Source organism: Amborella trichopoda, chromosome 13 (assembly GCF_054954075.1).
Source record: "Amborella trichopoda isolate Santa Cruz 75 chromosome 13, AtrichopodaSantaCruz75HAP2 v2.0, whole genome shotgun sequence".
NCBI lineage: Eukaryota > Viridiplantae > Streptophyta > Magnoliopsida > Amborellales > Amborellaceae > Amborella > Amborella trichopoda.
Window position 1 is genome coordinate 49,425,328 of NC_142348.1, and position 25,676 is coordinate 49,451,003.

The 25,676-nt window shown below is 34.5% G+C and overlaps 1 protein-coding gene and 2 long non-coding RNA genes across 5 annotated transcripts; 2 read left to right on the top strand and 1 right to left on the bottom strand.

Annotated features, from left to right (window-relative positions):
- Nucleotides 1–5,793: 5,793 nt before the first annotated feature.
- On the bottom strand, nt 5,794–9,968 carry LOC18446010 (BURP domain protein RD22). 3 transcript variants are annotated; one of them, XM_020674694.2, is made up of 3 exons: nt 9,827–9,968; nt 8,096–9,000; nt 5,794–5,974 (listed from the first exon to the last, which is right to left on the bottom strand). In XM_020674694.2, the coding sequence occupies exons 1-3, from the start codon at nt 9,951–9,953 to the stop codon at nt 5,807–5,809; spliced, it is 1,200 nt and encodes a 399-aa protein (XP_020530353.2). In that variant the 5' UTR covers nt 9,954–9,968; the 3' UTR covers nt 5,794–5,806. The 3 variants fall into 3 exon arrangements, with proteins under 3 accessions (XP_020530353.2, XP_088712904.1, XP_088712905.1); XM_088856778.1 differs by lacking the exon at nt 9,827–9,968 and adding an exon at nt 9,168–9,325; XM_088856779.1 differs by lacking the exons at nt 5,794–5,974; nt 9,827–9,968 and adding an exon at nt 9,233–9,315 and having other exon boundaries at nt 7,919–9,000.
- A 7,265-nt stretch (nt 9,969–17,233) lies between these two features.
- On the top strand, nt 17,234–19,431 carry LOC148779302 (uncharacterized). Its single transcript, XR_016048385.1, has 2 exons — nt 17,234–17,360; nt 19,035–19,431. It is a non-coding gene; the product is annotated as an uncharacterized LOC148779302 (long non-coding RNA).
- Nucleotides 19,432–22,265: 2,834 nt separating this feature from the next.
- Nucleotides 22,266–24,388, top strand: LOC148779303 (uncharacterized). Its single transcript, XR_016048386.1, has 2 exons — nt 22,266–22,397; nt 24,084–24,388. It is a non-coding gene; the product is annotated as an uncharacterized LOC148779303 (long non-coding RNA).
- The last annotated feature ends 1,288 nt before the right edge of the window (nt 24,389–25,676 follow it).

The following is a 25,676-nucleotide window of genomic DNA, read 5'->3' on the forward strand; positions in this document are numbered from 1 at the left end:
TTTCATATCAAATTTTGAAAAGATACTAGCTTGAGCAACTCTATCTAGTAAATCTTTTTTATTAGGAATAGGGTATCTAATCCATTTTAAGACTTTATTTAAAGGTTTATAATTAATGACTAAGCGAGGGACTCCTCGTTCTTTTTCAGCATTTTTATTTACATAAAAGGCTGCACAGCTCCAAGGTGAGGAGCTTGGTCTTATGAGCTTTTTATTTTGGAGATCAGCAATCTCTTTGCGACACATATCTAATAAGGTAATATTCATCTGTATTGGTCTAGCTTTTGTAGGTATTTGTTTTTCATCAAATCTTTGTTCATATGGTAAAGTAATAGTATGCTTTTTCCTTTCTCAAAAAGCATTAGGGTGTTCACTGCATATTGAAGTTTCTATATGATGTTGTAGTGATTGGATTTTTTGTTGAATTGAAGGAGTTTGTATTTGTTTTTCAATAGACTTATATTTAATTTATTGCTTTAAAGTATAAAGAAATCTTTCTTTATTTTGTAACTGACTTTTAACACTATTTAATTCTTTTAATTTTGGTTTTTGTATAAAATTAAAATGTATTGGAATATTCTGAGTGGTTGAAGATATTCCTGTTTCATCTATGGTTAAAGGATATAGTAAAGTAAGGAATGAGACTCCAAGTATTACAGCTTGGCTTAATCCTTTTACCATAATAAATGGTGTATCAATACATTGATAATTGTTACAAACTGAAGCATTAGATAATTTGTATTTAATGAATAATCTACTTCCATCTGCTGTATTTAGTATTTGAGTAGTTTTATCAAAGTATTTTGAAGGTACAAGTCCTTCATTGATACAATTCAAGTCAGCTCTAGAATCAATTAGAGCTGAAGTTTCAAAGCTATAATCTTTTGCAACAATAATCTTAATTTGGACAAACCATTTTTGTATTACTATTTTGTCTATTAAGTTGACAGAAGGAATAATTACTATTTGTGGCTTTGCTTCTGAAGATTCAGGAATATCGGATGATGGATTTGGTTCATATGTCATCATTTGATCGAATTCTATTTCATCTGTTTCTGAAACTTGTTGAGATAGTTGTTGTAGTTCTAATGATTTAATCCTATTTTTTAATTGAACTATTTCAGTTTTTATTTCTTTAATTTCTTTTTTGAGGTCTGAAATTGTGGGTTCTTTTTGTTGAGAAGTGTGTTGTTCACTTACTCTTTTCATTATTGAAGCAAAATTATATTCATCCGGAGATTTATTTATTGGAAGTGATTTTGCTTTATTTTTTGTGATAGAAATAAATTGAGTAATGACAGCTCTTTTTTCATCTGGATCAATAATTTTATCAATAATATCTAAGATGAAATTATCTTCTTGAGTGAGTGTTTGTACGTTATGTGTTGGTATGGGGCAACTACAATCATTATCTTTTATTGAACTGGATGATTCAGTATCTGAACCATTAGTGGAATCAGAAGAGTCTGTCCACATAAGATCATTATCTTGGATTTGATCTATAAGAGAATTGGTAGAAGTAGAGGACGAAGAATCATAATTGATTATATTATATAATTTTGATTTTATTGTTTCATCTAAATGTAATGATTCTATTTTCTTTTTTAATTTACATTGATGTTTATAATGTCCTACTTTACCACACTTATAACATTTTGGTAGTTTTCTTTTTTTTTTTTTTTATTGGGGGAAAACTTATCAATTAGTTTTCTTTTAGATTTTTTATAATATTTTCTCTTATCTTTATTTTTAGATTTATATTTTTCCTTTTTATATTTTTTCTTTTTCTTATATAAATTGTCAGGGATATTTTTCTTATCAAGATAATATCCGAATTGTTCGTAAAAGTCACCAAGTTCTTTTCGCTTAGTGATTTTTTGTTTATCTAATTGTCTTTTGAGTTTCATATCTTTGCATAAGGCTAATCCTCAGCACATATTTCTGCGGAGAGTTCTCCTAATGTATATGATGAATATACTATAATTCCATTATGTTTCTTTCGCAGTCTTTCTTTGACTTTTTCTGCGAATAAATATGGTAGACCAGCTATAAATTTCTCTTTCCAGTGGTCTAGCTGACAGAGCCAAACAGTAGAACTGTCTAACAGTGGAACTGTGTAAACAGTTAGACTGATAAAACAGTAATACTGTTCTTTAACAGTTAAACTATAAGTAAGAGATAACAGTTACATCTTTACTAAGGAAACCAAGTTAAATTTACATCCAAGAAAGTTGGTCCGAGAGTTAAGACAAGAGAATAGCCTTTGGAAAGAATTGGAAACCAATAACGGCTTTACCATATTACAAGAGACCTACACCTGTTGATATATAAATGGAAGAAGATGCTATACAACAGGCAGTATCATATTCAGGCAGATCCATAGTAAACTGGCAAATAGATGGATTATAAGAATTAAAAATATTAGATGTCATGCGACATATGACAATGTACTCATCGGCAAATAAAATGGCAGGCAACCCTGATCAAGAGGTTGCAAAAGCAATAGTTAATGGATTTACTGGCTGGTTACGAGGCTGGTGGGATTTTTATGTAGATGATGAAACCAAACAAAGAATCCTTAATAATACTAGACAATGGACCGCCAGAAATGAACAAAACCAAGAAATAATTTATACAGAGAGTGATGTTGTCAACACTCTCATCTATACCATTACACTTACATTTTGTAGGCAGCACAGCATTATTAGCAGCTAGATCAGAAGATCTGCTATCCAATTTACGCTGTTCTACCCTATCTCATTATAAATGGTATAAAGATATATTTTTCTCAAGATTACTAATAAGAGAAGACTGTCAGCTAGACCACTGGAAAGAGAAATTTATAGCTGGTCTACCATATTTATTCGCAAAAAAAGTCAAAGAAAGACTGCGAAAGAAACATAATGGAATTATAGTATATTCATCATATACATTAGGAGAACTCTCCGCAGAAATATGTACTGAGGGATTAGCCTTATGCACAGATATGAAACTCAAAAGACAATTAGATAAACAAAAAATCACTAAGCGAAAAGAACTTGGTGACTTTTGCAAACAATTCGGATATTATCTTGATAAGAAAAATATGCCTGACAATTTATATAAGAAAAAGAAAAAATATAAAAAGGAAAAATATAAATCTAAAAATAAAGATAAGAGAAAATATTATAAAAAATCTAAAAAAAAACTAATTGATAAGTTTTCCCCCAATACAAAGGGAAAAAGAAAACTACCAGTATGTTATAAGTGTGGTAAAGTAAGACATTATAAACATCAATGTAAATTTAAAAAGAAAATAGAATCATTACATTTAGATGAAACAATAAAATCAAAATTATATAATATAATCAGTTATGATTCTTCGTCCTCTACTTCTACCAATCCTCATATAGATCAAATCTAAGATAATGATCTTATGTGGACAGACTCTTCTGATTCCACTAATGGTTCAGATACTGAATCATCCAGTTCAATAAAAGATAATGATTGTAGTTGCCCCATACCAACACATAACGTACAAACACTCACTCAAGAAGATATTTATTGAACCATCTCAATCCTACCAATGGGGTAAAAACCAGAGAATATTATGAGGCTATACTCATGGAAACGGGGTCCATCTCTGTAGTCCATTATTTCCAGCAGAATACCAGAATAATTGCTTATTCCAAGGTTCAAATAAAAAAGCTACTTTCCTATGACGAGTGGGGTTGCAATCCCGCACAGAGAAAAAAACTGCACAACCCAAATTTCTCGTATAAATACTATAAATATGCCGAATACATAGAAGCCTGGCATAAATTCTTTTATTATCAAAATCCAAATAACACACACAGCTGGTACCTTCAGTTCCTGCTACCTGTTTTTGAAAGATTCCCACATGGTTTCAAAATTGGTTTTTGGTGTGGGGTTCAACATCTTTGGTTCTACCTTCTGCTTTCAAAAACATGCAGGAACAATTTGTGCAATACAATAATAGTGACAATACAATTGACACTCACCTATACTTCATGGCATTGTATCAGATCCCATGGATCATGAAATGGGACTACACTATCTCAGTCAATAATACAGCCGATTATACCTATATTCCTCGATTGGGGAAAACCATCTCTGTAAATTGGTGGGACATTTTCAAAATGGATCTCACCACCACCACACCAAAACGAATACCCCAACAGACACTTAAATACCAGCCAAGCCCAACTACAGCCAATACCTTTTTTGACTTTCCAACCTACTTACGAAATATGTTGCAAACCAATCCCAATGCATCCAAGGAAGAACTAGAAAAACAAATGAAAGAAATCTTTGCTGAGGCTGGAAGAAAACCAGTATCTTCCGAAGAAACTGTACAGTCTTCCCCACTTCACACCAATAGATACCTTCAATTGAGTGAAGCTGATCTAGAAGAAGAGACAGATCCAGAAGAAGACGATTCGGATGAATTCAGTCAACGACCGTAATAGGAAAAAGTTTTTACCGACATTACCACCGACAGCAATACCAATAATCCAAAAGAGGAACAGTCTCCACCGACAAAGCTGCATAAGAGACAAAACCCCGCCGACAGAAAACGACAAAAAGACTGTTTCAAGATTCGAAGCACTGTACCCACTATCATATACGACAAGAAGACACTATTCCATATGGCCACGTCCCCGACAAGAAGCACTGCACCAAGATGCGCTTACTGTAGCCACTTGGGAAACAAACAAATAGAGCACTGTACATAATGCTTTTTCTGTTTTGTCTTTTCTCTGTTTTCTTTTGTCTCTTCCCTTTTTGCTGGACCACTTTTTACTTCACGACAAAGGAATCCCTTCTTTAGTTTGATTCCCTTCCTTTTGACGTGTCACTTTGCTTCGTCTCGAAGCAACCTCCCTCGCTTATAAAAAGGAAAGACTTCTCCTCATTTCAACAAGGTCGAACTCAGCACCTCAACCATCTTCTTTCTACTCCCTGCTGCCTTCTCTCTCTGAGTTCTCTCTCTGAGATCTTTCTCTGAATTCTCTCTCTCCTATTTCTCTCTGAGTTGATGACTACTCTCTCTCTGAGTCTCAGTTCATCACCATTCTTCTGAGTTCGGAATATTGCATCAAACATCAGAGCTATCCTAACTTTTATAGCTCATCATATTCTAAGCATATGATCAGGTTTTATCCTTCACCTCTCTTTCTATATCCATTATGTGTGACTGCAATCTAAAATCTCTCCCTTCATACTGTCCACAACACTGGAAACTATTTTCCAGTTATTGTATTTGTACACAGTAAGTTTCAGATTTCTATCTTGTCTTTTTCTTTTCTTCAAGAGTTTGTAATAGTTGTATTATTTCAGTTGCTCTGTTACTTCGTTATAAAAATTATACAGTTGCTATAAAAAGTTGTTATTTCTGTTTATATCATGATAAAATGCAGTTTAAAATTTTATTCAGTATAAAGATTGGCGAGTTATCTTATGCTCAATGGTTCGTAATTGATATCTCTATTATCCCTTTACTTTGCATACTCCTTTTTATCCTTAATTATTACAAAATCCTACAAGAACTTGTTAAATACAATAGCCTCTTATTTACATATTTACTCTAGCCTAGATCAGTCTGGCTCCAAACACATGTTATATATTTCTTATAACCTCATATTCTGATTAAATTAAGAATCAAACAATAGGACTGTAGATCTTGGGCGTTTTGGTATCAGAGCCAAGCAGTAGAACTGTCTAACAGTGGAACTGTGTAAACAGTTAGACTGATAAAACAATAATACTATTCTTTAACAGTTAAACTATAAGTAAGAGATAAAAGTTACATCTTTATTAAAGAAACCAAGTTAAATTTACATCCAAGAAAGTTGGTCTGAGAGTTAAGACAAGAGACAAGGGAAAGTTTATTGCAAAGTACCGCCAAGGTAAGGAAGAGCCGCTTAGGGAAAACGCTGGACCCCTGAATGTCCAGATTGTCATTATCCGCAACCTAAGGATGGCAAATTTAATTAGGAATCTTACAAGTAAGAATGCAACTTCATCTCAAACTCTTAGAGTAAAAAACAAAGAACAAATTATTATAAATGACATTGAAGAAAATATTCAAAATTGGAATATTCCTATCGTACCAATACATGACAATTACCATAAGGGATCATTTAAATTCAAGATGGGATATGCCATCAAAACAGTAGAAGAGAGTTTATATGTCACTCAAAATCAAGAAGACTTTCAACTACTATCAAGAAAAGTTATTGAAAAACGTAAAGAAAATAATTACAAATATTTACACATTGGCCTTATACAAATAGCAGTAAAACCTTTTACCCGACTAGGGTTGAACACTTCTGTGCTTGTATGCCTAAGAGATACAAGACACAATATCTTCACAGACTCGCTACTTGGCATGGTTGAATCCAGCCTTTGTAGTGGTCCCATATATTTTAATTGTTTTCCAAATTTTTCAGTCTCTTTAACTGATCCAAATATTCTAGATATACTAACAATAAATTTAAAAACTCATGGTTTTAACATGATCCATGGTTCTCAAAATCTAGCAATAGTATACAGAATATATTACAAAGTCATGAATACTTTATGTCCAAATATCATGAAAATTGATATGGAAAAATCTAATATGATTGTACCAAAAACAATTAAGTGGTCAGATATAATCCTCCCACAGTCATGGGCATTACAACATGCAAATCAGCCCCAAGAAGTACTTATATAGGGAAAAGATAGGATTAGCCCACTAGCTCATTTGAACATATGAGCCCAACGGCCTAGATGGAATATGGGCCGATCTGACGAGGCTCTAAAAAATCAAATTAGAGCCTACCTTAAAAATTTCGCTAGAAGAGGTTGCTTCAAATTAATTATCTCAACATCAACATGCATGAACATGAAAAAAATATATATTACATATAATATATAATATAATATAAGATATTTACATATTATATACTGTAATATGAGACAAGATATTTATATAATTCATAATATAATAATATTTATATATATAATATATATAATATATATAATATATAAATATAATATATATTTATATATAATATATATTTATATATAATATATAGTTATATATAATATATATTTATATATAATATATAATATAATATAAGATATTTACATATTATATAATGTAATAAATATAATAAATATATATTATATATAATATAATACAAGATATTTATACATTATAATAATATTTATATAGAATATATTTAATATATAAATATAATATATATTTATATATAATATATTTATTTTATATTATATTAAATATATAATATGACTATATATTTATATTATATTTTTTACATATATAATATTATGTTATACTAATATTATATCATATCATATTAATAATACTAATAATTATGTATTTATATCATGCATAGTGAATAGAGATCAGCAAAAAAAGGTTATGAAAGATTAAGTTCCTACCCCTATGAACTTATTCTTTTACTTTTTAATAAAGGAATGAGAACTTTTGTTGAAACATTAGTTTCCGAACTTTAGATGGAAAGTGTGAAACAAATGCATAACTTTTTAAAAATCTTTCTGAAAGATACTTTCAGATAAATAAACACGCCCTAAAAGAGAGTGCTCAACCTTGAGACATAAAGATATGAAGAAAGGAAGAATTTCAAATCCTAAAAATAATACATATTTTAACATATTTTCTCGACCATCTTTTTTTTAGTTTTTTTAGTGTTTATAGATCTACTCAATTCATACCATTTTTAAAATTTTTAATTTCATCACTTGGATGAAAATATATTTTCAAGCCATGCTAGAGTTTCTGACACTAGAATTACATCTCTAGGAAAAATTTAAATGTGTGCCTTACTTCTACGGTGTAAAGCCTTATTGCTGACAAGAAAGAAAGCCCACTATGGATCATGGAGTATTTAGAATCAAGGCCACGAAACGTCATATTATACACTCATTACATTTTGCAGCCGCACAAACAACTGAAAAGATGAGTAGAAAAGAAAAATAAAACCTGAAATCAACCACAACAAATGAAAAGATGAGTAAAAAAGAAAAATAAAACCTGAAATCAACCACGAATGCAGCCATTTACCAGATGCTCAAAGCCAATGGACCAAGGTGGTGTATAACAGTGATGATATGGTAAAGTTTTGTGCATGCTTCTTGTTTCATGGGATAGGGACCCAGACGAGGTTATCATGGGCCAGGAAGTGGCACACCGGCTCGGACCCAGGCTTGACCTTGAGCACTTTGATGCAACGTGGTTCGGGTTCCAGGCAGAAGTGTCGAAGTGACACACGGCCACCGCCTCCACCTTGGTGCTTCCATCTTCACTTAGGAGAGGCACCTTGTACAAACGGGTGGTGGTGAACTCATGGCAATAGAACACAGCGTAGGCATAGCACTGGGCATGGCACGCCACCGATTTGGGCGCCACCACCTGGTGGACAGCGCTACCTACTGCGTATTTCTTTGGTTGTCTAAGGTTTGCTGCTTTGGTTTTGGTTGTGGTGGTGGTGGTGGTGGTGGTGGTGGTGGCCACTATCTGTACTGCCTTTTCGAGACAGGCGGTGGAGAAGTCGATCATGGACTCGAGGGAGGTGGTGCAGTGCTTCACCTCACCATTGATTGGGCGCTCCTCGCACTCGGTGAGTGTCCGCTTCATAGCCTTGGCCTCCACCAAGCTGGGCCACACTGAGAAGTGAGCGAGAATTTCAGGCCACTTCGACGATGAGAAGGGCAATGTGTCGGCCACGCGCCGAGGCAAGAAGGTGGGCATGGGCTGTTGGGCATCTTTGGTGCCAAAGTCGAAGGTGAAGTGGTTGCCGGGTTTGAGGTCCTTTTCCGAGGAGAAGAGAGCCATGTTTGGGAGGTCGTGCACCTGGTCCTCCATGGCGCCGCCGTAGCCATCGTTGTTCTGGCCATAGCCATTGTTGTTTCCCGCGCGATTTATGAACGCTACCCCCGATTTCTTCCCGTTCTTGCCTATGGCGCTCGCTGAACATAGAGAGAAACAAATGTTATTTGTTAGTATTTTTAGTTTCAAAAGTATTTGGGGTTACTTCAAAATAATATCAAATTACATTCAAGTGTATGCTTGCATCGAGAGAAATACTAGATTTTTAGTCTAGTTGAAGAATAGAAAAGAGAGAGAATGCAATTACATAAAAACATTTTCTTCTGCTGTGCTCATAAAATTAAGTCCAAGGGTATTTGAGGTGCACTTTACAGTATGTTTTATATTATGTTTGTTCGCAGAAACATCCTTAGCTTGCCATGCATGGGACGGTTGAAGTTCACGACTCACCGTCCTTTTCTAAGTAGTGATGGTACACCCAATATAATGAGTCAAAGTTTTTTTTTTCTTGGATGATTCAACGGGGAAGACAAGTCCTTATCCATTTTTTTAAATAATTTAGGAGTTAAGCACTTTGATTTGATGGCCAGTAAAATTATTCACAAGGAAAAATCCACAATGAGAACATTTATCTTTGGTACAAAATTCTTTTGAAATTTGAGTTTGGTCGACGGAATAGATGGAGCCGCCTAATTTCACATTCAATGGTCAAGATTAATCTCTGATCGCTTTGTACCGAAGTAAATGGTCTCATTCTATAATTTTTTTTTATTAAATATATTTTGACCATTTTTAAAAAGAAAAAGGAAGGAGAAAGAGAAAATGTTATGACCGCTTTAAAAAAGAAAAAGGAGAGAAAGATGGGTGGGGCTGAATCGGGTTTAGTCTTTAAGTGCTGAACTACCAAAAAAATCAGAGAGAGGGAGAGAAGATAATTGGGATGGAGAATGGGGAAGGGTTGGGTACCGGCGGAGGGGTAAAGAGACTGGCGAATAACTTCAGGGATTTTAGTGGTTGGAACTACCCTGTGCCAATACTCTTCCGATGACACCGCTGCATGGCCACCAGCAACCACCTGCAATGACATGAGCATCGAGTTTAGAGAGAAAGGGGCCAATAAGAGAGAAATAGAAGGATTGACTAAATGGGGCAAAGAGAAGCAATCAGATTATGCTTACTTACCAGTAGTAGAAAGAAGGAAGAGATTCGGAGCAAGTGTTCCATTGGTTCTCTCCGTTAATCCTTTGTATCGATAGTTATTATCAGTGGTTTAAAAAGCGGATCGGTGATTTGGATCAGGCATCTCAAAAACCTATTTGGATCGGTGAATCTGTGATCCGGATCTAGAATCGGCTGAATCGGTCTGATTAAGCTTTAAAAATATTTCAAAAAAAGTATTAAAATTCGTTATAGATATTATATTTTAGGAATTCAATAAGAAATGAGGGTACTACATTATTAACTTTCATTTTTTTCATCAATTTGGGAATATTGAGATGCTCTTTTCCTGTATAAACTTATGTTAACCATTAAATTTGCATCACATAAAAGAAAATCATAGAATTATCATGGATAAAATATATAATTATACATGGACTATTATAAAGAGTAGACTAAATCAATGAAAGAATGGCCATTAAAATCTCGTTTTGGCGAAAAGCCCTACTCCGCTAAAAAATTATTACAGCCTAACTAACTATAATTTAAAATTATTACAACCTAACTAATTATAATATTATATACTGAAATTATAATTATTAGTTTACATTTTATAATTATTTTATTATAATAATAAATTAAAATTATTTTATAATATTATCTAATTTAAAATGTATTATTGACAACTGTAAGAAAAATAGTACATTACATGATTTATAATGTAAAAATTAATAAATAAACTAAAAGATTTGGTTATCAATGTAAAAATTAATAAAATGCGTACATTACATGATTTGTTTTTTTATTTTTTTATGCCTTTCACATTATTTACAAAAATAATTATACCACTATATACAACAAAAATTAAATGCTATACAAAAAATTAACTTTTTTATTTTTCATTATTTTTATGTCTTTTATATTATTTACAAAAATATTTATACCACTATATACAACAAAAATGTAACGCCCAAGGGGATTGGACCTTGGGATATCAAAAGAAATAGCAAATGTCATAACCATCGCACCTTGCCGCATGTGATTATAAGTTGCTGATTAATAGAATATATTTACATTCCGTTTTCATTTAATGAAGTTTGGGAAGTATCTCACATCGAAGGATAGGTATTCAACTTTGCTATATAAATACCTATGTAATATGAAATAAGGCATGCGCGCGGAAACATTGGGGCAACCTCACACGTGATATGTGGTACGTGATTTTGTCGCATGTGTCCGTGTCGGAGTGGTGATGTCTACATGTATTTGTAAAATCAGAGTGGTGACATCAGAACCGCCGGTTGATGATATCATCGAGCGGTTTACTGTTTAAAATCGTTTAAAACCGCCCGGTTCTCTCTAGACACGGGCAGTTCGGAGTGGTGACGTCTGCACGTGTTTGTAGAATCGGAGTGGTGACGTCAGAACTGTCGGTTGATGATGTCATCGGGCGATTTACTGTTTAAAATCGTTTAAAACTGCTTGGTTCTCTTTAGACACGGGCGGTTCCCGTTTTATGTGTGGAATCGGCTCGTTCTGTGGCGATTCCCGAATCGAGCCGGATCGTTTTGTGGTGATTCTTGAATCGAGCTGGGCGAATCCGGCTTGACTCGGTATTTTTTTAAACCCTGGTTATTATTATTGTAATGAGATTTGATTTCTAAAAAACAAGAGATGTAACTTTATAAATCATTGATAAACCACAATAATTCTTATGAAGGAGATACTGATTTACCCTAAGCGGACGTGGACACCATTGCATGTCTTTTTTATTCTTCTCTCTCCTCCTTTTCTATTTCGTTGATTGAAACTTACACTTTGGATGGTTTGTCTTGTAGACAAGATGAAGGGGGTGGGACAGACATTATTTATTGTGATTGTGTCCGTTCATGGAGCAGATAGAGTACGGTGTTACGTCCGCCTCTTTTTCTCTCTGTCCCATCCATGAAAGCCAAGAAGCAAGTTGCTTCAATGGCGTCTCGAATAAGGAAAATTGTCGCGCTCTCTCAGTCTCATCCATGAAAGCCAAGAAGCAAGTTGGTTCTATAGCTGCTCGAGTATTGGAAATTGAAATGCCGACTTCACTGCAATAATATTATTGAACCACCACAACTAGAGAGATCATGGCATGTGCTGGTTTCTTGATTAGGGGTTGCAATGGATCGAGAGTGGGGCTCTGTCGGCCATAGCCTTGGCGCGGGCTCCATTTGAGGTGGGTCCAAGAGCCTCCACCCCGGCTAAGGCTAAAAAATTGCCCTGCTTGGGCCACAGCTGGCCTTGGCTTGGACTACCCTTGTGATGGCGTCGGCATACCCTAACAAGGCCCATCCAAGTTCTGGTGGACCTCACAACTACTTAATAGGCGGCTGGGCCTTGTACTTATCCAAGCCAGATCTGGCCAAACCGTATGGCCAATACCACCCCTATCTTGCATAATTGAGAGGGAGGATTCAACCAATTTTTTTTATTTACTGACTTTTGTCTTTGGTAACAATTAATATATTTTTTGGGTGAGTAAGTGGGGATGTCGACTCCTACCTGTTTTATCAAAAGAAGAGTGATTTACATACGACCTTAAAGTTTAAGGTAAAATACAAAGTAATTTGCTGATATACAGAAATTACAAAGGTTGGTTAACCTATTTTTTTTTTTGTTTTTTTTTATAATCGTCTCTCGGTCAACTTGAGTTTTGACTTTTTTTTTAGTTTTTTGTTAATAGGACAATGTCCCAAGCTTTAAGGCACTGCCATATTAACAAAAAAAATAAAAAGCTACAAAAAAATTCAAAATTTGGGTTGATTGGGGGACGATTTTGAAAAAAAAAAAAAACATTAGGTTGATCAACCTTCTTTGTAATTTATGCCTATAAGTGGAGCATTTGTATTTTACCTAAAGTTAAAAGCTTGTACGTAATTCACTCTTAAAAGAAAAATTATGTAACAATCAATATTACAACCAGCTTTCCAACTGCGGTTGAAGATATTGGATTTTTATGTAACAATAAATGTTACAACCAGCTTTCCAACTGTGGTTGAAAATATTGGATTGTTTTGTCACTGGGTAAAACCATTTGGTCAATATATGGGCTTAGCACTAGCATTGGTAATGGCATTTGCATTTTTGTTTTCCTTTAACATGCCGTGTATGGCATTATTTTAGAAACTTGGATATTCCCTAGTTTTCCATCATATTCATATTGTGATGAATATATGTATTCAATACATTATGTTGTTGGGTATCTTTGGAATCGTAATTGGAATTTCATTTTGTCTCTCAAAGAAGGGGTGGGGAAAAGACCAAAAAAATATCATACCAAAAAGGACTTTTATTTAGTGGAGGGACTATGTTTCTTAGGCCCAGAATCTTTATAGCCACAAACATTTGGATGAAGATTATATATATATAGCCACAAACATTTGGATGAAGATTATAAATATATATATATATATATATACACGAAAAATATTGATATTAGCCTACTAGCTCATCAATGTTTTTAGGGTTTTTATGTAAGAACAAGGTAAAATCACCGAATTTAACTTTTGGTCTGTAAATGGGTGGAGAAAGACCTCATAGTAAAATCAACGAATTTAATGTTTGGCCCGCAAATTCAAAAAATTCTATTTTTTTTAAGTAGTTAGATATTTGAAACATCAGACATATGATCAAATTGAGAAAAATACAAAGTGGGTAGAGTACATTGTCAAAAAAGAGAGAGAAGTGGGTACAGTAAGACCTCACTGTAAAATTACTGAACTTATGGACTAAAGGTAAATTTCGTATTTACGGGCTCCTTACACACAAATCCCATTTTTCTAAACTTTAAGATTTTAAAGACCTGTGCTATGCATAAAGCTCCCAAGTCCTGGTTTCATATGGTCTAATGTGCCGCTCCCATCTCTCTTACCTTTGACAAATTGATAATTTGATTGATGCCATCCTTTTAATGAGATAAAAATCCATCATTCCTAGAAAACTCAAATATACTGGCGTTTGTGCTTCTTTCAAATTGTGTTCAAATTCTAATTGCTTTGATCCAGCCCAAAAAAAGAAAAAGAAAAATAAAAATGCATTGACATGGGATTATTCACATTGATGGCTATTGGCTTTGCAGAGGTGAAGTTAGGCAGGTGTCGAGCCATTCAGGGAGAGAGAAATGGTGTTGAAGGAGTGGGAGATGTTTTCCGAATACATTTAATTGCAATTGGTGCGATATGCTTCATAAGCAGGGAAGAATGTTTGCCCTTTTGCCCCAACTCCCAATAAGGAACACCAAATTCTTAAAATAAATAAGCATGTTGGTTTTCCTTTGGTCTACATCTTTTTTACGGCATCATGAATAAACAAAATTTGCAGGGCACTGTCTCACTTATGTGTGACCTCATGGCCAATTGATCATATGCTTCTTTGTTAATGAGTTGACTGTTCTATTTTCTTTGGCTTTATCTATTTTAATTGATTTCGTGAAACATTTTGGTAAAATTTTATGATGGTTGTTTATCGAACACAATCCATCTCCTTTACCCAGGCTTAAGACGGGTTAAGGAAAAGTTTAATATCTCACCCTTCCTAGACCAATCTATTTTACTTGATAATAGTGAAAAAGATAGGAAAAGACAGAGAGAGTGTGTTCATTAGTGGGAGAGGGGACTTCCCTCATCATAGGGAGAAGGGTAAGGGCCTTTGCATGTGTGCCACAATGCATAATAAAGGAAAACAGAGATAAACCCTAGTTCTTTGATAAAGATAGAGAAACCCAGCCCTTGTATTATGTGAAAATACTGTACTTCTATTTTTCTGTATTGAACTTGTGTGAGAAAATCCTATATATGTATATAGAGATGACATACAAAATAGGAAAGAAAATTATATTGCTTGTATGATATACAAAAAAGGTAAGAAAAAATATCCTAATACAACAAGTTTGATCAAGGAAATATTATCCTATCTATAAAGTGAATAAAGAAAGTATATAAAATTTCACGCTTCCCCTCATACTCATGATGGTCAGAAGTGAACCATTGAGAGTTTGAAAACAAGGCTTGATAAACGAGGAGTGTTATAGAACTTCGTAAAGAAGTCAATAAGTTTTGCGGAAGCTGAGATATATGGCAAAGAGGTTGTCCCTGCTAAATATTAAGGAAAAGTGCAAACCCCCCCCCCCCCCCCCCCCCCCCCCCCCCCCCCCCCCCCCCCCCCCCCCCCCCCCCCCCCCCCCCCCCCCCCACCCCCCCCCCCTAAAGTAGACTTTTTAGGCAACTTCCCCCCAATTAAATTTGTTTTTTTACAACTTTTACCGCAAAACTATGTTTTACAGCAAATACTCACCCCAAATAAAAAAATCATAATTTTTGGACAAAAAATGCACCCATGAAACCCACAACTCTCCCACATCTGGTAAGTGAAATTGCACTCCAGTAATATGTATCGTGGGTCCAGTAGTTGTTTGGCATGGTCCGGCAATGTTGTATGGTGCTCTCGGTCCGACAAGTCAAATTTCGCTCCTGCAATACGTGTCGTCAGTCCGACACTAGATTACCATGGTCCGACACTTGTTTGTTGCGGTCCAACACTTGTTTGCTGCTATCCGGCACTTGTTTTTCTCGACAATGAGCCTATTGTTCTTACGACATGGTATCAGTTTGGTAGGAATATGCGCCAGATCGTCTTTGGTCATTGTGCATCCAATGGGGATGTGATGCCACCATGTACGATCAAGGGTATTTTTGTTCAAAAAATATGATTTTTTTGACTTAGGGGGTATTTTCTATAAAATATAGTTTTGGGAGCAAAGTAATGAAAAAAAGTTTGTTGGGGGGTGGTTGTCCAAAAAGTCTATTTTTGAGAGGTTTTTGCTATTTTTCTAAATATTATTGTCGAACAAAATGACAGTCTACTTCAATATACGTGGTGTGCTCATGAAATTCTAAAATCTTAGCAATATGAATAGCACTTATGTTATCACAATATAAGGGATTAGAAGCATAATATTCCACACCCAAGTCACCTAATAACCAGTGAAGCTAGAGAACTTTCACTGTTTTTTGAGCCATGGCTCCATATTCAGCTTCAACTGTGGGCTGAATGATACGTTTTTGCTTCTTGCTCTTCCAAGAAATAAGAGAATCACTAAGAAAAATACAAAAAACTGTAGTAGACTTCAGATCAGTAGTGGCCGCGCAAAATCAGAATCAATATAAGCGCGAAGCTCAAGAGTGGAGGATGAAGCGAACAACAGAGCACTATCAAGCGTGTCCAAAATATAACGAATAATGCGTTTAATATCTGCCAAGTGTACTATATGAGGGGTAGTCAAGAATTGATGTACAAGATGAATAACATAAGCTGTGTTCGCCGGACAGGTAATTAGATACATCAAGCTTCCAACAGTTGTCTATAAAATGTAGAGTTATGTTTTGTACATGGAGTCTCAATCATTATTGTTCCTTAAATTCCAAAATGGGTGGTTGCAATAATGTCATTGAATAGGCACAAATTTCTAAAAAAAAAAATTCTCGAACTTTATGATTCATCCGTAGCCATCCAATTTGACATCTAATGACTGAGAATGATTGTGACATATATGTACCAACAATAAATAGTTTCTTTGTAGACAATCCCATAAAAAGAGCAATTTTCATTGTAATCTAAATGAGCTATATATAGGAATCCAAATTACAAGGGCATAAATTTGAATAACCAAATATTGGGCCACATTAACAAGTGAAATCAAGAGATCTACTAAATATTGATGCTAATTTTTTTGTGGGAGGATCACGCTGAAAATCTTGTGCTGGGCTACAAAATGTGGCGTGCCACCCTGGTGTGAGTGCTAGGCCGGGTTAAGCTTAAGATAAGCTATGTTGGCTTAGTCCATCAAGCCTAATGTTTCCTTATGTTTTCTATTTTCTTTTTCACTTTACTAATCACAGACCGGCCCAAAAAGGGCTTGGCCTCTCCGGCCTGGTCCTTAGGATTAGGGCCAGCCCGGCCACGCCCGGACCATTTCTGGCTCTATCCCAATTCTTGTAACACGCAGTATTAATATATGCGTGGGGCGTGAGCACTGAGATTCCCTCTCAAGATAATCATCTCCAAACTATTTCTGGTAAGAGGGACGTATACCATTTATGTCAATGTAAGCGGCCCGAAAAAGGGGTACGTATTCATTTTAACCATTATAAGAAATCCTTCAAGAACCATTGTTTACAACCACTCTCTGTTTTTTGCTTTCTCTCTCTCTCTTCTCTCTTTCTTGAAGAAACTTAAGCCATGGCTGCCATTCGCTCTCCTGTGTCTATTTTGCTGATTGTTTTTATTGTGGTTGCTGCTCTTTCCTCTGGTACGTTATCTTTCTTAAACATCTTAGGGCAAGGATTTTGTGATCTCTAGTCTAGGTTGACCGCTATAGGGTCACCAATGGCGGTCAACTGTACCAGGTTAGATTTATAAAATTACCATTTGGTCTATATTTTCAGAAATTTTTATGGCAAGGTCTTTTTCTTTGTGTTTTAATTTTGAGAAGGAAAAAGTTTATATAAGGATGCAACCTTATAATGTAGAGCTATGGATGCGCATAAAAAATCCATCGAAAAATATAGTTTTATTATTGAAAAACCCTTTGATTGATCATCTCGACATCGAGATGTATGACCATAAAAAATAAAAAGATTTTAAGTATCAGAAATAGTGCATTTTACAACATATTATCTGTACCGTCCATTTTCAAGATTTTCATATGTTTATAGATCTACTTGATTTTAACCATTTTTGAAATTTAAAAATTTAATAATTAGATATAAAAATAAATTTTGAGATAATCCTAAAAACATTTTATATCAAAATTGTATACCATGATAAATTTTGAAGGTACACCTTACCTTCACACCTACGGATGCATCCGTATGCCAACTACACCCGTTTGAGAAAGGTTTTTACACTTCCCATTATATACTTTCTTCCATCAAGTTGTCCAATTTAGATCAAGTGGACCACTGACCGTTTGTTCTAGATCTGACGCCTCATATACATATATATATATATATATATATACACGAATATGAAATTTGGTACATGCTATCATCTCAATGGGGAGCACCTAAATAATATATGAAAAATATTTAAAGCGTAATGGCACTATGAGACCCTCCCACACCCATGTGAGTAGAACCCGAAAGGATCACAATTAAATTTTGACAAAAATATTTAGAAAAGTTTTCACATGGGTGTGGGACTTGAGTGAATGGGTTTATTAATAATTTTTCTAGAGATTTGTGTCGAAATTTAATAGTGATCCTTTGGGGTCCTACTCACATAGGTGTGGGAGGGTCTCATAGTATCATTACTCATATTTAAAATAAAATAAAACAACCAAAATTCCCCTCAAATATTCAGGGGGTGTTTTGATCAATTTAGCTTATTTGGAATATTGTTTTCATATTTTTTATAGGTAGAAAGAAGTTGACGCCCAAATTTGGTAATAAAATATTTTAAGAAAAAATTTAAAACAAAATAGGGTAGAGGCATGACATTGTGATTGGGGCCATCTCTATCGTCCATTCAGAATGGATGGTCGGATAGCAGGAAATATATAAGTTTTATACAATAGAGGAAGTATAGAAAGCTTGCCCTTTAATTTTTCCTGATTTTCCCTCAGTCTTATGTTGCATACACTGAACTGATTTTTTTCTGGTTTTTGGCATTTGTGAGGTGGTCCAAAGGATAAACTATCAGATTGCCCCATTTCTGGGGTGGTCCAATAGGCAACTCTGAACCATCCTAGGATGCAATCGATTCTTTTTTATGAGGCGGTCCGATGTATGGGCCCGATGTTCCATACATTCGACCGCTATGATACCTAAAAATTTATAGGGTGATTCGATATTATAAAAAACCATAATTCCTAGAAAACTCAAATATACTGGCATATGTGCTGTTTTCACATTTACATTGCTTAGAAAGAAAAAATAAAAATGCATTGAGAGAGAGGGATTGATGGGTGGTTTTGTGTTTGCAGAGGTGAAGTTAGGGTGGTCTCGAGGGATAAATGGTAATGGTAATGGTAATGGTGTCGAAGGGGTGGGAGATGAGAAGGAGCTGTATTGCTTTCGCCTTGGTCGTTGCGATTGGTGGTGCAACCGCCTTGAGTTATGCTTCTTTAGCGGAGAAGAATGTTCGCGCCATTGCCCCCACTCCCAGGAACTCTTTTAACTTAAGCATCGTCAATAAATAATTTTGGTGGGCTGTGTCCCACTTACGTGCCCAATTCACCATATACTTCTTCGTTAATGTGTTTATTATTATTCCAAGATTATCTCTCAAGTTACGATTCGGGCTTCGGCTTGTGTGGTTACCAGTTGATATCATGTATCTCGCCTCAACATTATCCTTCAATTTCATCTCACCCAATGGAATCAACTGCTGAACTATACTTAAGCACTTTGATTTGATAACCAGTTAAATTTATTCACCCACAAGGAAAAATATGCACCTTTGATACAAGGTGTTTACAAATTAATCTCGACCGAAATTGCGTGTCTGCATTTTTTTAATTGACCAAGCTCAAAGTTTAAAAGAAATTTTATTGAACTTTGTGACACACCAAAAAAGCTATCAGCGGATGGTCATATGTAATTGTAACCCCAATCAATAGATTCTATAGTATGCGCTCATTCTACATAACATAAATTTAGTTGTAAACTATGTTGTTTTTTATTGAGTAGTGCAAGCTACATTTTATTCGAAACTAAACAAAGGAAACAAAAGTCCCACATCCGGGAATTCATGAAGGGATGGGCTTTCTAAAAGCCTTTGGCGTGCGTTACTACATATGCATTAGCAGCTTGCAACTTGCTTATCCCACCCAAGATTGGGAGTACATGTGGGGCGTATGAACAATTTTTTATCCAGATCGTTGATTTTTTTTTATTTTTTTTGCGTGAACCGGTGGATTCTTATACAACCCTCGGCAACGGAACACTAGCAACAACGATAATATTGTTTACTTGACTTATTCACCCAAAAATATTGTTTAGTTGACTCAGGCGACCGGGCCTTGGATTCGCCCCTAACCCGAGCTGAATAAAACGGCCAAGTTTGAGTGGACTTGGCCAAGTAGCATATAGGGCCAAGAAAGGCCTTAAAATCAATATTAAAAAACAAATAAATGCTACAAATTAAACTGAAAATGTAATAGTTAAAAACAAAAAAAAAAAAAAAAAAAAGAAAAAAAAAAATACTCAAGATTAACATAAAGATGAAAATAAGCCAATAAAAAAAGCTAAAGACTAACATAAGGATCCAAATAAGCCGAAAAAAAAAAAAACTATAAAAAACCTAAATTTAGAAAAAATTAATTCACTGCTGGAAACATTTTAGAATAATCTAAAAAATAAAATACAAAAATAGGACATTTGACAATAAGAACTCATTCAAATTGAATGCATATGCTCTTTCATAAGCTTTTTCTAATTTTTATACATCGATCCAACAAGTTGATATATTTTTTATTAATTGTATTTTTTTTTTTTTTTGTAATATATACCGGACTTGTGCTTGGCTACTTGGCTCGGCCAGCCGAGTAGTTCTACCCTGTTATAGATGTGTGTGTCCATTAATTTAGTAGTGTTTTTTGAGCAAAAACCATAATATTCCTCATCTTTTGAGTGACTGAAAGTTTAATGGTCAGGTTTTTTAGTACTACAATTTTTATCACTTCTTTTTGGATTAAATCAAAATTAATGGCGTAGCACTACAATTTTATTCACTTCTTTTTGGATTAAAACAAATTGAATGGCGCGACACTTATCATGGACTTTGGTTGACCTGTTAAATTTAAATATGGACGAGCAAATTTTAGGAAATTATTTTTTCTTTTTTTGGATGTTAATGAATATATTAGGCAAGTTATTGAAGGAAAATGCGCATTTGAAAATAAAATCTGACACGTCCATTGCATGCCTGTCATACCCCTTTTTAGAAGGAGACAAAAATATATGTTCAATTAATTACCGAGTTTTCTCCAAAATTATTTTTCACTCGACTTTTTAAAAAATCCCCTCCCCCCCAAAACGTTTTCTGAAAAAACCTCAATATTATTTTTTTCGCACTGTACTTGTCAAAAAATCAATAAAATTATGACCAAAGTATCCTTCTCCCCGCCTTATACCCACATTTCCCTAGTGTTGATCCGACACTATGAAATCAATGGGCCAGACTGGTCCGACACATTTTTTGTGTCAGTATTGTGCCGAAATAGACTCATTTTTTGGTTTGGAAATAAAAAAGAATAAAGTAAATAGGGGTCTAATGGGGGCATTTTGGTCCAAAACAATAACTTGTTATCTTGGGGAGTAGTAGAAAAGGAGAGGTAAAATTACAGATACTCTCTAAATTGGGCTTTTTAGACAATTTCCCCCAACCAATGTTTTTATCACAATTTTTACCCCAAAAGAAATTTTTATAGCAAATACCCCAAAGTAAAAAACCTATAGTTCTTTGGACCAAAATGCCCTCCCCTTGGTCATTGAATATCATCGATCCGGCACTTGTAAATGTGGCCAAGCAACATGGGCCATACGGTCCGGCATATTTGTCGTACGGTCCGACAATGTTTCTTGCAAGGCCTATAGTCAGGCAATTCCTAAAGCGGTTCAACAGTATATTTTTTCGATCTGACACTATGATGCATTGGTTCCGCATAAGTTGCATGCGGTCCGGCAGTTAATGTGGTATGGATTTCGGTTCAACAGTAATATGTGTCGGATCGTCTTTCATGATTGAGCTTCGACGAGAATGTGACTCATTTATGTATATACAAGGGTATTTTCATCTTCCAAACTTTGACTTTCTTTTTTATTTAGGGAAATCTTTGCTATAAAAATTAGTTTTGTAATAAAAGTTGTGATAAAAAAAATTAATTGGGAGGAGGTTATAAAGAAAGTTGAGTCAAATGGGTTTATGTAATTCCCCCTTTCCCTCCCTAATCTTAGCATGAGGATTCGGATTATTAATTTTCCCTATTTCTTATAATTTCCTAATCTTTTCTTCATCCGTATTCTACTTTATATAAATTGCAGCATAAGTTGCATGCGTGGGGCGTGAGCACCGAGATTCCCTCTCAAGATATTCATCTCCAACCTATTTTTGGTAAGAGGGACATATACCATTTTTGTCGATGTAAGTTGCCCGAAAAAGAGGTACGTATTCATTTTAACCATTATAAGAAATCCTTCAAGAACCATTGTTTACAACCACTCTCTCTGTTTTTTGCTCTCTCTCCCTTCTCTCTTTCTTGAAGGAACTTAAGCCATGGCTGCCATTCGCTCTCCTGTGTCTATTTTGCTGATTGTTTTTATTGTGGTTGCTGCTCTTTCCCCTGGTACGTTATCTAACTTAAACGTCTTAGGGCAAGGATTTTGTGATCTCTAGTTTAGGTTGGCCGCTATAGGGTCACCAATGGCGGTCAACTGTAACAGGTTAGATTTATAAAATTACCATTTGGTCTATATTTTCAGAAATTTTTATGGAAAGGTCTTTTTCTTTGTGTTTTAATTTTGAGAAAGAAAAAGTTTATATAAGGATGCAACCTTATAATGTAGAGCTATGGATGCGCATCAAAAATCCATCGAAAAATATAGATTTATTGTTGAAAACCCTTTGATTGATTATCTCGACATCGAGATGTATGACCATTAAAAATAAAAAGATTTTAAATATCAGAAATAGTGCATTTTACAACATATTATCAGCACCGTCCATTTTCAAGATTTTCATATGTTTATAGATCTACTTGATTTTAACCATTTTTGAAATTTAAAATTTTATAATTAGATAAAAAAATAAATTTTTAGAGAATCTTAACAGCATTTTACATCAAAATTATATACCATGATAAATTTTGAAGTTACACCTTACCTCTACACCTACGGATGCATCCGTATGCCAACTGCACCCTTTTGAGAAAGGTTTTTATACTTCCCATTATATACTTTCTACCATCCAGCCGTCCAATTTAGATCAAGTGGACCACTGACCGTTTGTTCTAGATCTGACGCATCATATATATATATATATATATATATATATATATATATATATATACACGAATATGAAATTTGGTACGTGCTGTCATCACAATGGGGAGCACCTAAATAATATATGAATAATATTTAAAGAGTAATGACACTATGAGACCCTCCCACACCCATGTGAGTAGAACCCGAAAGGATCACCATTAAATTTTGACACAAATATCTAAAAAAGTTATCACATGGGTGTGGGATTTGGGTGAATGGGTTTATTAATAACTTTTCTAAAGATTTGTGTAGAAATTTAGTGGTGATCCTTTGGGGTGCTACTCACATAGGTGCGGGAGGGTCTCATAGTATCATTACTCATATTTAAAATAAAATAAAGCAACCAAAATTCTCTTGAAATATTCAGGGGGCGTTTTGATCAATTTAGTTTATTGGGAATATTGTTTTCATATTTTTTATAGGTGAAAAGAAGTTGACTCCCAAATTTGGTAATAAAATATTTTATGAAAAAATTAAAAATAAAATAGTGTAGAGGCGTGACATTGTGAGTGGGGCCATCTCAATCGTCCATTAAGAATGGATGGTCGATTAGAAGGAAGTATATAAGTTTTATACAATAGAGGAAGTATAGAAAGCTTGCCCTTTAATTTTTCTTGATTTTCCTTCAGTTTTATGTTGCAAACATTGAACTGTTTTTTTTTTTGTTTTTGGCATTTGTGAGGTGATATGAAGGATAAACTATCAGATTGCCCCATTTCTGGGGTGGTCCAATTGGCAACTCTGGACCATCCTAGGATGCAATCGATTCTCTTTTATGAGGCGGTCCGATGTATGGGCCCGATGTTCTATACATTCGACCGCTATGATACTTAAAAATTTATAGGGTGCTTCGATATTATAAAAAACCATAATTCCTAGAAAACTCAAATATAGTGGCATATGTGCCGTTTTCACATTCACATTGCTTAGAAAGAAAAAATAAAAATGCATTGAGAGAGAGGGATTGATGCGTGGTTTTGGGTTTGCAGAGGTGAAGTTAGGGTGGTCTCGAGGGATAAATGGTAATGGTAATGGTAATGGTGTTGAAGGGGTGGGAGATGAGAAGGAGCTGTATTGCTTTCGCGTTGGTCGTTGCCATTCGTGGTGCAGCCACCTTGAGTTATGCTTCCATAGCAGAGAAGAATGCCAGCACCAATGCCCCCCCTCCCAGGAACTCTTTTAACTTAAGCATCGTCAATAAATAATTTTGGTGGGCTGTGTCCCACTTATGTGCCCAATTCACCATGTACTACTTCGTTAATCAGTTAATTATTATTCGAAGATTATCTCTCAAGTTACGATTCGGGCTTCGGCTTGTGAGCTTACCAGTTGATATCATGCATCTCGCCTCAGCATTATCCTTCAATTTCATCTCACCCAATGGAATCAACTGCTGAACTATAATTAAGCACTTTTATTTGATAACTAGTTAAATTTATTCACCCACAAGGAAAAATATGCACCTTTGATACAAGGTGTTTACAAATTAATCTTGACCGAAATTGGGTGGCTGCATTTTTTTTATTGACCAAACTCAAAATTTAAAAGAAATTTTATTAAACTTTATTGTTTTTTATTGAGTAGTGCAAGCTACATTTTATTCGTAACTAAACAAAAGAAACAAAAGTCCTACATCAGGGAATTCATGAAGGGAAGGGCTTGGACAAGGAATCAGTATTAGCGTCTCTATAAGCGTGTTGGAAAGGCGAGGTGAGTTGCACATAAAAAGTCAGCTTCCTATTTATTCTCTCTTATATATTCATTAATCAAGTCTCGCTTATATATTCACTAATCTCAAATATAGATGCCTTGCTATATAGCTAACTGCTATTTTAAGCCTCGCGCATAATCGATCAATATTGTTTACTTGACTTATTCACCCAAAAATATTATTTAGTTGACTCGGGCGATCGGGCCTTGGATTCGCCCCTAACCCGAGCTGAATAAAACGGCCAAGTTTGAGTGGACTTGGCCAAGTAGCATATAGGGCCAAGAAAGGCCTTAAAATCAAAATCAAAAAACAAATAAATGCTACAAATTAAAATGAAAATGTAATACTTAAAAACAAAAAAAAAGAAAAAAAAGAAAAAAAAAATACTGAAGATTAACATAAGGATGAAAATAAGCCAATAAAAAAAGCTAAAGACTAACATAAGGATCCAAATAAGCCGAAAAAAAAAAAACTATAAAAAACCTAAATTTAGAAAAAATTAATTCACTGCTAGAAACATTTTAGAATAATCTAAAAAATAAAATACAAAAATAGGACATTTGACAATAAGAACTCATCCAAATTGAATGTATATGCTCTTTCATAAGCTTTTTCTAAATTTTATACATCGATCCTACCAGTTGATATATTTTTTATTAATTGTATTTTTTTTTTTTTTGTAATATATACCGGACTTGTGCTTGGCTACTTGGCTCGGCCAGCCGAGTAGTTCTACCCTGTTATAGATGTGTGTGTCCATTAATTTAATAGTGTTTTTTGAGCAAAAACCATAATATTCCTCATCTTTTGAGTGACTGAAATTTTAATGGTCAGGTTTTTTAGTACTACAATTTTTATCACTCCTTTTTGG